Source organism: Apteryx mantelli, chromosome 8 (assembly GCF_036417845.1).
Source record: "Apteryx mantelli isolate bAptMan1 chromosome 8, bAptMan1.hap1, whole genome shotgun sequence".
Taxonomy (NCBI): Eukaryota; Metazoa; Chordata; class Aves; order Apterygiformes; family Apterygidae; genus Apteryx; species Apteryx mantelli.
In genome coordinates, this window is record NC_089985.1 from 11,207,723 (window position 1) to 11,221,563 (window position 13,841).

The 13,841-nt window shown below is 51.6% G+C and overlaps 1 protein-coding gene across 1 annotated transcript; it reads right to left on the minus strand.

Moving 5' to 3' along the window:
• Positions 1 to 2,860: 2,860 nt before the first annotated feature.
• On the minus strand, positions 2,861 to 11,548 carry TOR1AIP2 (torsin 1A interacting protein 2). The gene is made up of 6 exons (XM_013943269.2): positions 11,444 to 11,548; positions 10,493 to 10,691; positions 8,328 to 8,633; positions 7,855 to 8,175; positions 7,294 to 7,458; positions 2,861 to 6,429 (listed from the first exon to the last, which is right to left on the minus strand). The coding sequence occupies exons 2-6, from the start codon at positions 10,524 to 10,526 to the stop codon at positions 5,663 to 5,665; spliced, it is 1,593 nt and encodes a 530-aa protein (XP_013798723.2). The 5' UTR covers positions 10,527 to 10,691; positions 11,444 to 11,548; the 3' UTR covers positions 2,861 to 5,662.
• Between the last annotated feature and the right edge of the window lie 2,293 nt (positions 11,549 to 13,841).

Sequence of the window (13,841 nt, forward strand, 5' to 3'; positions counted from 1 at the left end):
CAGAGACGTCCCTCAACTGGGGTGGCAAAATGCAGACCGTGCCCCACCAGTGCCAGCTGTGGTCTCGGAGCAGCCCTTCGGAGCAGGCCTGGCTGATCTCTCACCACAGAGCAGGGCTTGATCTCAGTCTCCTGTCTTGAGCAAAGTCCTCTCGTGTGTGCTAAGCAGATGCTGACGTTTTGTCCCCGTTCTCTGCTCTTCCCTGCTGCCAGACTAGTGCATTTAGCCCTCTTTAGCAAACTGACTTGTCTCAGGCCCTGCCTCCTGCAGGGTCACAGACCCAGGGCAGAGCTGCATTGGGATCAGTCTTCAGTATTGCTTCGGAGTCGAAATACCGCCTCGGTACCAGGAGTAGGGACGTGAGCTCACAGGGGAGGCTTAGCACAGCACGGTGTCTGCAGGGAGCGGAATGACAGCTGTGGAGGGCATCAAAAAATGGACAGACAAGCCCCCTGCTTGGCTAGAAAAGCTGGGACAGAGACATCCGCGTGGCCTCCAGGTTGTTCCAGCTTCAGTCTGAGCTGGCGCAGAGGGAAGAAGATGTGGAGTGATGTTACCATCCCAGGTGCTGGCCGCTGCCGGCGCAGGAGGGCAGCCTGCAGAGAGGGACCCCACTGCCCAGCCGGCCTTGTGCAGCCTGGATGGGGTGATCTGCCTTGATCGCTGGGGCTAGGGGAGAGCAACGACAGCTCACAAGGCAGTAGGATGCTTGCTCGTATAATCAGCACTACTTTGGTGGCAGAACGGTCCAGACTGGCCTTCCAGAACTGGTTTTGCCCCTCAGCGGGGCTGCTATGTAATTTTCAAGGTAATTTTTAGGGTTGTTGAGTGCCTTATTCCAGCACATCCTTCCCTTCGAAATTAGTGCTGCACTGAGCAACAGGGAGAGCTTTCACCCTGCCCTGCTTCCCACCGAAAACATAGTTTCATCCTGCTTGGCTTGCCTTGGGGCTTTAGTACTAAGAGACTAAAATAAAATAAAATAAAATAGAATAAAATAAAATACAGGGAAATAGTTGTAGGGCGGGGTGGGGTGTGGGGGGAGGGATTGTGCTTCGTTTTTAATAGGCCAAGTAGAATAAGAATGATATTTTCCTTCTTTTTTTTTTTTGGAGATGAGTGATTGAAAAAGAAAACACCATTAGTTTCAGCATCGACAAAATGAAAGAAAAGAAGAACGAGACATGCCAGCACCTCCTCCGCAGAAGGAGAGGCAAGACGCGGCGAGGTGGGTTGCCGCAGCCGCGGGGGCTGCGGAGGCTGAGCCAAGGTGCTGCCTCCAGCCCCCAGATCCCATGGCCGACCGCTGCAGGCAGCACCATCGCTCGGTCTTCAGATCTGAGTAGAAGTAGGTGACGCTCAGGTTGGGCATTCAGAGCACCTTTGGTGGAGCAGCTCTGAGCGGAGCCCGGTGCCGTCCCCCCCATGTCGGGGCAGAGGTGCTGCCACAGCCCAGCGGCCGCTAGACCTGTCTGCCCTGATTTCCCTGCTGCTGCTGAGCAGCGTACATCCTTCCCACCCTGAGTTCAACCTTTTTTTGGAGCAGGCAGAAGGATCACTGCTGAAAAGGCACCTGGTGACAGCAGATTTTTGTCTGAATCCATGTCAGGGTAGGACTGAATCCTCCCTGTCGCGCCAGAGGACGACAGGAGATGAGTGATAGGTACTTCTGGCAATCGATCGCCTGGGCAAGTGCCTGTTTGAAAATAGATGCACGTGTTCCAAGTATTTAGGTTGGTATGGCCTGGGCAGGGACTAAAGAAAATCCAGAATGACAGGATAAGGCCAGTTGCTTTGCTGAGGGTGACAGCAGGAGGCCAGGGCGTAAGAGCTATCCGAGCATAGTCAGTGCCGTGAGTCCATACCCTCATCCCTGCTTGTCTGCCAGCAGGAGTCTCGGTGAACCCACGGCGCCACAAAGGCATGAGGACTGAGGTATGTGATTCCCTGGTCCCCCCTACGGCTTGATCCCGTGCTCCGACCTCAGTGGAGAGCAATCGGTATTTGCACAGGGCTTAGGCCTGTGGGTAAAGGTCAGTCACCAATGTTCATTTGCAGTCCCAGGAAATAAATCTCCCGTGGATCTCCCTATAGTGTTTGGCAGGAGACTGATGCAGATCACCTAGATCCCATTACAAAGGTGCTGCTTATAAGCTGGCCCTAGAGGAGCTATTACGCCTGTGCTGATGGATACCAAACCTCTCTGGTGCCAAACACCTTCAGAAGAGCACCGGCAGTGGTGGGGAGGCCAAACCTCTGCTGGCATCACACCCAGCAGCAGTGACAAAGATCTGTCATCACTGGCCTCGGCGTCCTTGTCCCATCAGGCCACATGTAATTCCCTTTTCCAGGCATGTATCTCTTTAGAGTGGAGCTGGGCAAAACGATTCAATGCAAACTTTAAATTTGGGTATGCTGAGGTGTTGTGAAATTGGGTGGAACTGATCTGATTTTTTGCTTTTTTCCAAGTGCAGTGGAAGGGTGTTGAAATGTGAAATATTTGCTTTCCATATTTCCATAATGTTGCCGGGTTTGCAGTTTAATTATTGTCATTAAATATTATGCAAACATCAGTATGTTTCATTTTCGGTTGAATTTAACAGCTTAAGCAGTTGTTTGTGGGTTTGTTTTTGTTTTTGCCCTTAGTTGGAAAGCTGTGAATGTTTGTCCCAAACAACAGAGAAAAAAGGTTGTTTGGGGTTCTCCCAGGAAAAGCAAATATTCACTTTGTTTACACAACTCTAGCCTTGACCTAAATAAAAGTTTATCCAATATGATGATTTCATTTGCTTAATGAGCTAAAAATAACTAGGAAAAAAATGAGAGAATTGATAGGACTCAGGCTCACTTTGAAGGCTTTGCTGTTTTTTTTCACAATCTCGTTATTTATTTTTAAATAGAAGTCTTGTTTCAGAAGCGAGCAGATTTTTTTTTGTCTTTAAAAGGTCATAAAAATATCTCTGTATTGGAACAGTTGTGGTGGATGAAGCTTACAGGGATGTGCCCAAGCAGCATTAAGTTGCCATTGCATACCTTGACTATGCATTACAAACACAGTACATAAAATTGTTAGTGAGATAGCTTTTGAATACTCATTTCCTTAAGATGTTGACATAACATGGTTAATGCTTTGCCAGTTCTTACATCAATGCTAACACTGAACCGTGCAGAGCAGAAAAGGTGTTTTCCAAAGTAGCATAGAACAACGAAAAGGAGGAAGGGGAGGAAGCAACCAAGTTGGTTCTTGCCCATATCTTGTACAAAAGCATGTCTTGGGCTGGCCCCTTGCGATGCTGGGCTCCAGCAGGCAGTTTTCTTGTCTAGCCCAGTGTTTGCTATAGTTATAACCTGTATGAACCACTTCACACTAGTGCCTAATTCTGCAGCAGTAACTCAACTTCATATCTGCAATGGGAGATAAACTGAGCAGCAATCACAGCTGCTCAGTCAGATCGGGGTAGTGGGTAAAATCCTGCCAGCTGTGGAAAAAATGGGTAACTGTCCTGGCTTTTGTCTTCATATGACTAACGTTGTAAAGAAACAAAATGTCCGTTCTTTGGTCAGAATTTGAAATAATAACCCACTCTTCCCTCATTTCATCCCCTTCTCCAAGTTCATTGCCCCAGATCCCCTGAGACAGGACAAGGCACATGGCAGGAGGGAAGAAGACACAGGCTGTGATTTTAGGCCTTGGGGCGAACGACCGTGCCTCAGCTGAGCCATCAGTGAGGGCAGATCAGCAAGGCACCATTGGTAGGAGACCCAGCCAACACAAGGGCCTGGTTGCTGTAAGGAGCACTAAAATGCAGCTTTTAGAAACACTTGAGTGTTCTTGAGTAGTGTCTTGTTCAGCTATAGGCTCTGCCTTTGCAAGGCCTTGGCCTATGCTGTCTATATGGAGATAAGCCCTGCTTTGCTACCGCTGCTCCTTCTCTAGCAGGCATGACTGTAGGCACCAGGGGCTGACACCTGGGGCTGACTGTTGTGCTATTAGATGCTTAAACCTGCACCTACCCCAGGTTTTCCCTGAGTTAGCAGCTCTACCCTGGAGCTTTTACAGAAATTCAGTGTGCAGGAGCAACACAGTGCTTACAGGACTTAGATTTCTCTTCATGGAGTAGAGAAGAGGAGGCACGATAAGAAACCAGCCTGCTTAGCTGAGGGTTTCTAGTGTCAATGCCAGAGATTTCGTCTTTACCAGCCAATACCAGCTCTGCTCCTAGTCACTCTGAGACCAGACCGGGGCACCAGCTGCCTGGCAGGAAGGCGAACACACCCTTGGTGAGCAACGACCTGGTGTGCTACCCTCTGTGTGGTTTGGCATAAATATCCGTGTTAACGTCTACATTCGTCAGTAAAAGTTATCTGAGGAGGGACAGGCAGAAACAGGGAAAGCAAGCTGGGAGACTGCCAGGCTGCAAAATCTCACAGTCCCTGGGCTAGGTGTAGCGTGGGCGGAGGCACCCTGGAAAAGCCCTGGCGGGGCGCCAGACAGTGTCTCGTCCACACGCTCCTGCCCTGATCCTGAGGACACCCCCAGGCTCTCTGCGTGCAGCAGAAAAGTGTAGAAACGACTCTCACGGCTTCCAGGTGAAGGGGAACCTGTCATGTAGGACCAAAGCTGATGCATCAGCCCCAAGAGATGATTGTAACCTTGTGGTGGAAAAAGGATCAAGACTGGATCTTTTTCATTTTTAAAGAGGCAGTGTTAAGTTAAACTGTACTACTCATTCCTTTACCTGTGCAATCGCTTGATGCTTCACACCATCAGAGCGTTCATGAGGTGGCTTTTGCTTAATTGCTGGGGGTTTGTCTTGGTTTTCAGAGTTCAAATGTTCCCTGACGTAAGGGTGACCCCACAGGATTCCCCTGTTTAGTGAAGTGTTTAAGTGCTGACAACCTGAAATAATTTTTAATTGATATGTGGGGATTTTTGAATTGCAGGTTTGTTTGAACATGCTATATTTAGGATCAGGTCTTCGCTTGGTGTAGGTCAGTCTGTGCAAGTGGAGCTATATCAGGACTGACTGGCCATACCCTGAACTAGCACAAGCTATGCCTGTGCTAGTCAGTCCTGATTTTCTTTTTGAAGCATGACTTCAAAGTGTGGGGTTTAGGGAATTCGACCTCCCCTTGTTCCAATGGCTCTTCTCAGTCGAAGACAGAGAAATGGTCTAGGTAAAGGAAATTGTGACACTGGTGTGCTTGGACGTTAGCAAACAGAGGGGCGGGGAGGAAGGGAGGAACGAAAGAGCTACTGAGCTGAAATATCTTTCTGGTGTAATAGTTATGATGTTATCCAGACTGCTACAAGGACAGTGTTTTCTGAGAGAAATGCTACCTGCAAAATACTGTTTTCCCTCCTGCCCCCCCCCCCACACACAGTGGCAATAATGTTCTCATGTGCAATTAGCAGTTTAAAATATCAGCTCTTCCTGTCCCTCGGAAGGAAGCATGCAATTTATTACCTTCAAGATGCAGCTGGCCGAAAGGGCTGGATTCACTTGTACCTGTCAAACTCTTCCCAGGGAGGTAAGAAAAACAAGTAGAAGAGAAGTAGCACTGGGGTGTTATGAAGTGAGTGCTTGTTTGTGCCTCTGCCTGCCCCAGGGGGCCAGGATGGATTTCCAGCCCTTCCCCGGGGCTCTGGCAGCCCTTGCCTCTAGGGTTTGGCGTGCAGGTAGCAGCCTCCCTTCTCGATGGTCTGGACTGGATGGATCGGGAGGACCAGGTGGGAGATGCGGCTCCACAGCCCGCTCAGCTTGTCGGAGTCCATGTGGTTGTAGGAGCTGGGGGTACTGGTGTCGGTGAACTTGGCCCAGAGGAAGTCGCGGACTCTCTCCTCCACCTGTGGGAGGCTGATGTGGGTCTCCAGCGTCTCCTCCTCCAGCAGCACAGTCAGCAGCAGAGCCACGTCCTTGAAAGCAGCGCTTTCATGGTCACAGTACTTGTAAAAGATGAGGGTGGCCCCCGCCGGCAGCAACTCAAAGTGGTGGATCACCGCAGCACGGCCCCCAGCCTGGAAAGCTGAGCTAAGCTCCCTGTCCACCTCCAGCTTTGCCTGGTCGCTCTGGAGCCCGGATTTATCCGTGCCATCGATCTGGACTGTGCTGGCATGCAAGGCAGCTGCATAGGTGTCAGCCACGCGGGCGGTAAGGCACTGCAAGGTCCGTTTGCCCTCGCGGGCAGCTGTGAAGATAATGATGGCCGGCTCTGTGTGGTGAGACATATTGAGGTGCTTCTGCAGGAACTTGCGCCCCCGAAGCCATAGGTGGGGGCTCTGCCCTGGAAACCTGTCCTGTAGCTGGTTGAACTGGGACAGGAAGGCCTCCACCGTGGGGTTCGTGGGGGCTTGCTGGGACTTGGAGGCCAGGATGCCAAAGCTGAATATGCCGATGATGATCGGTATGAAGATCGCAATGACAAGCCCTGTTTAACCGGGGAGAGACCCGAGACGGGGAACAGAAGTCAGCCCAAAGTGGTCAGCAGTGATATGCCAGAAGTGAGCTACGAGGGCTCTCTTTCCCCTCCCCAACCTTCCCCCCTACAACTGGAAGGCAGTTCACACTGGCATGCTCCGGGGGCCCAGGACCTACAGAGAAACTTCTTGCCCCATGTTGTGGGACCCACACACCAGCCTGGGAGCTATAGCTCCACAGATGAAGACAAGGCTACAGCTTTGGAGTTCCAGGGCACAATTCCTGAAGAAATTACAGCTGGTCACAAGCTTTCTTCCCTTCCCCGCTCTTCCGTTTTCTTTAAGGTTTGTGGCCATTCACAGCACCTGCCTCCACATATGGAGATGGCTGATCCAGCGAAGGGATCGCGTTCATGGCCTGCCTCCTAGCTACGCTAGGTGAACAAGGGCTACTGTGCTTCTGTCCAGAAAAGGACAGCAAGGTCCAGGCCACAACTGCTCATTGCTCCCCACAGCAAGGCAGGATCTCTGTGTGCCAGAGCTCTGCCAGCCGAAGTGTGGGGTGCACATCAGCGCTATGGCTCCTGCTTGAGGTCCCACCACACAGAGAGGGACTGGGGAGGAGAGGCCCAGGAGCTTAGGAGTCTCAGCCCTCCAAGGACATGTTAGTACTGCATTCAAGCTGGAGAGCTGCAGGGAAAACCCTGTACTGTAGGCTCCAGCTGGGCCTGTTTTTAAGGGTATGGTTTGCTTTTTACTTGTAAGCTGTTTCCCTAAAATCCCTAGGACCTGACATGGGCAGCAATTCCCGCAAACCCTCAGAAAAGACTGTGAAGGGTCCTGAGAGAGAAGAATAATTAAATGTGCTTCTTTACTTGTTCCTGGAGGATCAGTGCCTTCTGGTCGACGAGTAACCCGCAAGGGAAGCTTCCGTTCCTCACCTGTCAGCAAGAAGGGCTTTTTAGCCTTCTCCTGCTTTGTGTTTTGGGTGGTGACATTCTGCAGGCAGGATTGAGCCTCTGACTTTTGGGCTGTGTGTCCTGCGGTAAGAGAAGGAAATTTGCCACTCACTGCTGAGGGAACAGGCAAGCTGGGCTGCAATAAGAAAAGCAACAGGGCTGCCAGGAGCTCCAGGCTGAGAGAGTTAGAAGGAACAATGATACTGCTTGGAGTATTGGCTCTTCCTGCTTTCTGAGCAGGGGAAAGAGGAAGAAACATGCAGAGCCCAGCATGGTTTCATGCCTTTCAAAGCAGGACAGCAAAGGGGAGAGAGAAGCAGGTCAGCACTGTGCTGAGAAGCAAATACCTTCTTTCCTGCTTGACTCTGGAAAACTGACAGCAGGTGCTAGAGATCTCCAGAGAACATTTTTCCAGTGTCTCTGCGAAGTGTAGGCACATGCAGAGTAGAGCAGCAGCAATGTGCAACCATAACTCACCTTCAGTCCCACGTCTGTTCCTGAGCGTGCCATGGGATTCACTCTCCAGAGTTTCTCGCTCTGTGTGCTCTGCTGGCCCCTCATCTGGGAGGGTGGCACTGATGCTCTCCTCCATCAAGAAGCTGCTGGTGATACCTTCAGTGGCAGTCGGACCTGAATGTCTCCTTTTACTGTCGGAGTTCAGTGACTTGCCTATTGATAAATCATCTTCCTCTGGTCTGTGGGAGCTTTCAAGTTGCCTGCTTGCCTCCTGGTGTCCATGCGTTTCCTGATGGACAGGGCTCTCTCCTTTGCTGTCCGTTTTATCTTGGGCTAGCCGGGCTGTAGGGAATAAAATTCACAGACCTAAGCTCAGTTTCTTTCAGCACAAGAAACAACAATCCTTCCTCCTGTTCTGCCTCCTCCCAGCAAAGGCCCTGGTTATCAGCATTTCGGAAATACCATACAAACATGCAGATGGGGAGAGGATTCACCTCCATCTGTGTCATCTTCTGCCTGGGATCTTTCTGAGACACCATCTCCTGTCTTCCCCGATTCTTCCATTGACACTTTGGTTTCCTGGGGGACCTTCTCCTCTGCCGTAAAGCTAGTCAGTCCTGAGTGTGTCACCTCGCCCCTGTCAGCAGTCGTTGATTCACCCACCGCAGGATCCTTCTCCTCTGGTTTGCAGGAGGTGTCAGGCCAGCTGTTTGTCACTTGGTGCCCAAGTGTTTCTGGAGGGGTCTCTTGGTGGACAGGATGCTCTGCTGTGCTCTCCATCTCATCCTGGGCTGGCCCAGCTGTTGGGATCAGAGTTCACAGCTCAACTATCCATACAGGAGTCAAGAAAACCCAATTCTTTACCACCACCCAGCAAAACTCCCAGTCTTTGCATTTCAGAAATATCTATACAAACAAACTGCCAAATAGAGAATTTACCGTGACCAACCGTCATCACTAATGAATCGTGCTGCTTCATGCTTTCAGAAAGGACTCAGCTGAGTCTCTGCATTTGTGAGTGCAATAGTGGCCATACAATGACTGATCACTTTTAGGGACACACTCCTCTATCCACACTTCAACCTGTCCAGTGCTGGTAAGTTGAAATGCTTTTAATACACAAACCCCATTAACATTGTCCTATGATGGGGAGCAATTTCTTCATTAAGCGTTAGGATAAGTTACCACATCTTCCACAGATAGTGGTTTTCCTAGGCTGGTAAATTAAGGTGATGGATTTAAAGCATTTCTAAAGCTGTTGTTGGATATTGGCCAGAATAGTTAATGTCAACACAGTTTGAGCATCTGCCTGAAGAAAAATTGTTAGCTCTACTTGTGCTCTTCCTCTGTCCCTGTTCTGGAGCTGTTCTCCCAAACAGTTAGGATCACGTATTGTAGAAACAGCAAATTAAAAGCAAATATCAGAGAGTAATTCAACAGAGAAGTTCTGAAATTGAACATAAGTATTTGCAAAATATTCTGAACCTTACAAAACTAAACACTGCAGCTCAAATCTCTGACACTCTTTGTAAAAAGTTACTTATGAATGATCCTACAGATCAAGCACTACAGTGACAGAAATGATCATACTAAAATTAGAATAAAGATCAATACAAATGGCAAGGAACTCCTCACTAATTTGAAAACAGAAAAATAGCTGCACTTGTTTCATGTCAGAACATGCTGTCCTTTGGAGCATGATTATTATGTTCATTCTTGCTGATTATTATGGGAACATTTTGGAACATTTAGGACAGGTCTCATCTGATTATAGCATCTAGGTATCACTGAAATACCCACATGTAGCAGTAATAACAAGGCACCAGGAGAATGCAAGTACATGCTATACACTGAAATACGAGGAACCTGAGAGGTATCCTGCTATTCAAGCTGGTCACAAACAGTGCCGCCTTCTCCTGCCTCCCCAGGGAGGCTTCCTGTCCATAGGTGGTGGAAGAAGGGCTTGTTATTTAAGCACCTGTAGATTTGCGGTTTCTGGGCTCTGCGGAGTTTGGATCCTGTGCTTGAGCTAAGTTGTCTCTGTGTGAAATGCGTGTCCACCTGCCAGGTACAAGCCTATGAGACTTGCTGCTCAACTGGGAGCGTGTTTGTTGTAAACTCAGAGCTGCCTCTCTCAGCGGGTCCATCTGAGATACCGGCATGCAACAGAGCCTCTTCCTCCTCGGCCGGTAGCGGGAGGGAGTTGCTCTCTACCCTGCCACCCATCGCGTGTAGCCCTGCGATGGGAGTTGCTCCACGGGATTGCCCTCTCGCTGGGTTGCTGCCCCCGAGACGGTATTCGCCTCTCCGCAACCAGCTTCGCAAAGCCGCCTCCTCGGCACGGGGAAGCACTGGGAGGCCGGGAAGAAACCTCTCCCATTCTGGAGCCCTCATCTCTGACTCTTCTTGCACTACAGTCCTGGACACCGAGTCTAAGCTTGTCACTGCCGGGAATCCAAAACTGAAAGTAACTTGTTACTCGTCTTTAAAAAAAAAAAAGAAAGAAAGAAAGAAAAAAAGCTTGCTTTTTTTTGCCTGGAGGTTTTCGGGGGGGGGGGGGGGGGGTCTCTTTCTTTTTTCGGGTTTCCCTTTTCACTGTTGGAATTTTCTTGCAAAGGGGTTTTTCCTAGCACATGAAGTACGTGTAGGATTCACTTACCTCTGCAGAGGTCCACACTTGGATTCTCTTCCATCTTCCTGCTCTCCCGGAGTCGTGGGCTCCACACGGTTGTTTCACTTTCTCATTTGGTCAGAAGGAGACTTGTTGCCCTGCTGCTTGAGTGGCCGAGCGAGTCCCACCCCGCACGCAGACACCATCCCTTCGGGGCCTCGGGATCTGCGACTGAACGCCAGCAGAGCTGATAAGCACAAGCAGAGAAGCAGTGATTGAGCGGAAAAGGAGGCCGCTCCCTCCCTGGCCGTGCTTATCAGGCTGGTTGGGCGATGTGAAAATGGATGGATGTGCCCGGGCGCATTTTCGGTAACACGTGATGCGAGCGCTCGAGCCCAAGCGATAGTAACTATTTCACCTGCTCAGCAAGCTACCGACAGTCCAGCGGCTACGCGAACTGTGCGGAGCTGCCTGGGGACGAGCCGATGTGCAGGGCCACGGGTTTCCTCCCCAGCCGGGCGGCCGCGGCCGTGCTGCGCCGCCTCCGCAGGCCTCGCGGGCTGCTCCGTGCGCTTGGAGACAGCCGGTGCCTTGCACAACGCAGCCGCGTCGACATGGAGCAAAGCCCCGGCTTCGCTTTGATAACATTAAATGATTAATTTTTTATGCTAATTAATGGGTATTAATGGGCTTGGACGGGCACTGTGGAAGCGGACTTCTCCGGTGCTCACGTTTCCCCATCACTACCCTCTCCAGCCCGTAGGTTTCCTGAGCGAGCAATAGGCAGCAGGTAAAACACATGAGAAAGTTTCCCTGCCAGGGACCGGACCCTGCAGATGTCTGTGAAATACAGGATCCCAATATCTGATCTTTACAGCGGCTCTTCCAGCGCTTCGGGCCCGCGTCCCTCCCGTGCCCTCCCCGTGCTGGGTCCCCGCCGTGACGCTCGCAGAAGAAGGAAGTCGGAGGAGCAAAGCGGCCGGCGGAGTCGGCGCTTACCCGGGCGGGCTGGGAGCCGGTCGGGGCGGCGAAGCGGAGCAGCGGGGCTGCGAGCGGCGGCTGGCGACGGCACCGCAGCCGCCCTTCGCGGAGGCCCCCACGGCAGCCCGCTCCCCGGCGCGCACCCTTAGCCCTCGGCTGTCAACGTGACAGCGAACTCTGCCCTTCCCCGGTGCCCGGGCAGGCTGCTGGGAGCTGTAGTTTTCCTTCTCTCCCTCCAAAGACTTTTCCTTAATGAGCAATAACTACATCAGCAAGGGCGTCGCTCTCCGAGCGTTTAGGAAGCCGTACATTTTTTTTGGCTGTGTTTCCGAGACTCTGGAGTTGCACGTCGTTTCCTTCAGGCAAACTGAATGACTAGCTTCTGCCCATGTTAGGTAACAGTGTTGCAGATTTAAATAAATCGAAGCGGGGAGAGAAATTGTTTTGCGAGAAGAGACGATTTAGGAAGAGGGCAGTGTTACAAAAAGCCCCAAACGTAGCCAGTGACCCCCAGACCCTGGAAATGTCACCTTCTGCGGGTGCAGGGAGGCCGGAGCAGCCGAGCAGCCGCCCAGAGGGGGCCAGGCGCGGGGACGCCCCCGGCACCTCCCCTGCAGCGCGCTCCGCACGCCGCAGCAGGCGGAGGAGCCCAGAGCCAGGCTGCGGAGCTGCTCCCGGCCTCGCTGGGGCAATGGTTCTCACAAAAAATTATAACTGCCCTCGCTGTGTCCATGCAGGGGACAGACACGTTCCACCCCCTGCCGCCCGGTACCCTGCTGGGGGGCGTTTCAAGGGGACCGGTGGCCTGGAGCAGGGCACGTGGGGCAGGAAGGCATGCGGGGCGAGGAACAGCAGTGCAGAGCCTGCAGCCCCCCTCTCAGCCCGCAGCCTCTTTACCAGCCCCCGGGGGGTCCCAGCAGAATATGGCTGAGCCAAAGCACAGGGAAAGGCAACCAAAACGGTGCCGGCATGGAGCAGAGACTGAGCGGCTGGGGCTCGTCAGTCTGGAAAGCAGAGAGGGGAGTTGATTGATGTGGAGTTGTTATTCTCCAGATCCCTCAATAAGAGAACGTGGGGCGCCTGATAAAGCAGGTAGGAGGTCGGGTTCAAGTGGGCAGAAAAAAAAAAATACTTCTTTATGCTGTGCATGGAAAACTTCTGGACTTTGTTGCTACAGAAGGCTGTGGAGGCAGAGGGTCAGCAGGTTCAGAAAAAGGATTGGACTCATTCATGGGCAGCAGGTCCACCAGCAGATAGTGCAGGGCTGGGCAGGGATGTCCCTGGCAATGAGAGATGCCATTTAGGTGGAGCACATGAGCCCGGTGCCGCTCTGTGGTCATTCTCCTCACACTCCTCCAGCATCCCAAATGGTTGTACTGCGGGTATTAAAGCCAAAAGGAGGTTAACTGTGCCATTGGGTCTGCAGGACGGCCTGCTCCCTCTTTCCAAAGGCCTCCACGACCTGTCCCCCATCCTGCGCCTGCTTTTGTGTCTGTCCCTCAACCTATTGTGATTGCTCAGTTATGAGACAGACATGCACGTGTGAGCCATGCTACACGAACGGTAAGTGTGTGCATGCGTATCAATACCCATGCTGGTCATATCAGAAAGGTGGCATCTCATGATCAGATGTGTGCATGGGCACAAGACTGTACAGATTTTATGACAGAAACAAATCTGGTCGCATGATGCAAGAGGGACCATAATACTGCCAAGATAGATGTTGATTTGGGCTGGACAGAGAATAAATGGGCTTCTTCATAGCCAGTACTGATCTCCTTGCTTTCCTGCCTCCTGTAGCAGTAGCAAGATTGTACCTGCTCTGCAGCAATGAAGAAAGGCAGGCAGCTTCCTCGGTGAACTGCAGAGCCACCCTGTTGATAGTGGCTGAGAGGGGACAGAGTCCACCTCCCTTCGTGGCAGATTCAGCAAATTCTTTTATCATGGCCAGCCTCTCACAGGTTGCAGCAGAGAACTGTAAATCCGGGGAGGACGGCAAAGCAGGAAGCAACAGTCTCAGTGGCTTATCTAGAGAGAGAGCTCGCCTGGCTTCATAGCTGCTGGATACACAGTGCCAAGATCAGGCTGTGAACAGACCAACAGCTCCCTAAGGGTCCTGTTCTTCGTTGCTGTCCACCTTGCATGCCTGGCCAAAGAGACGTTTGACTTGATCCACTTCTAGCCATAAGTAAGAAACAGCAAAGGTGGACAAAGTGGACGGGAGTTGCAGGGGACTGCAGGGAGAGGCAGGGAGCTTATTCAAGGGGGGGAGGCAAGGGGACAAAGCTGGTAATGTTTGCAGATGTGTGAGGATGTGTGAGGCTCCAGGTCCCTGATGAAGCTGTTGAACGCTATCACTCCCTGCATCCACCTCTGGGCTTGCTGCTTGCGGCTGCCTGGATGTTGAGCCACTGAT

Excerpts from the sequence above, each read along its gene's own strand:
- TOR1AIP2 (XM_013943269.2), bottom strand. The coding sequence starts at position 10,526 with ATGGAAGAGAATCCAAGTGTGGACCTCTGCAGAG. Across the intron at positions 8,176-8,327 it reads AGAAGATGACACAGATGGAG|CCCGGCTAGCCCAAGATAAA; the intron begins GTGAATCCTCTC and ends TATTCCCTACAG. Across the intron at positions 6,430-7,293 it reads CACTGATCCTCCAGGAACAA|GGCTTGTCATTGCGATCTTC; the intron begins GTAAAGAAGCAC and ends CCGGTTAAACAG.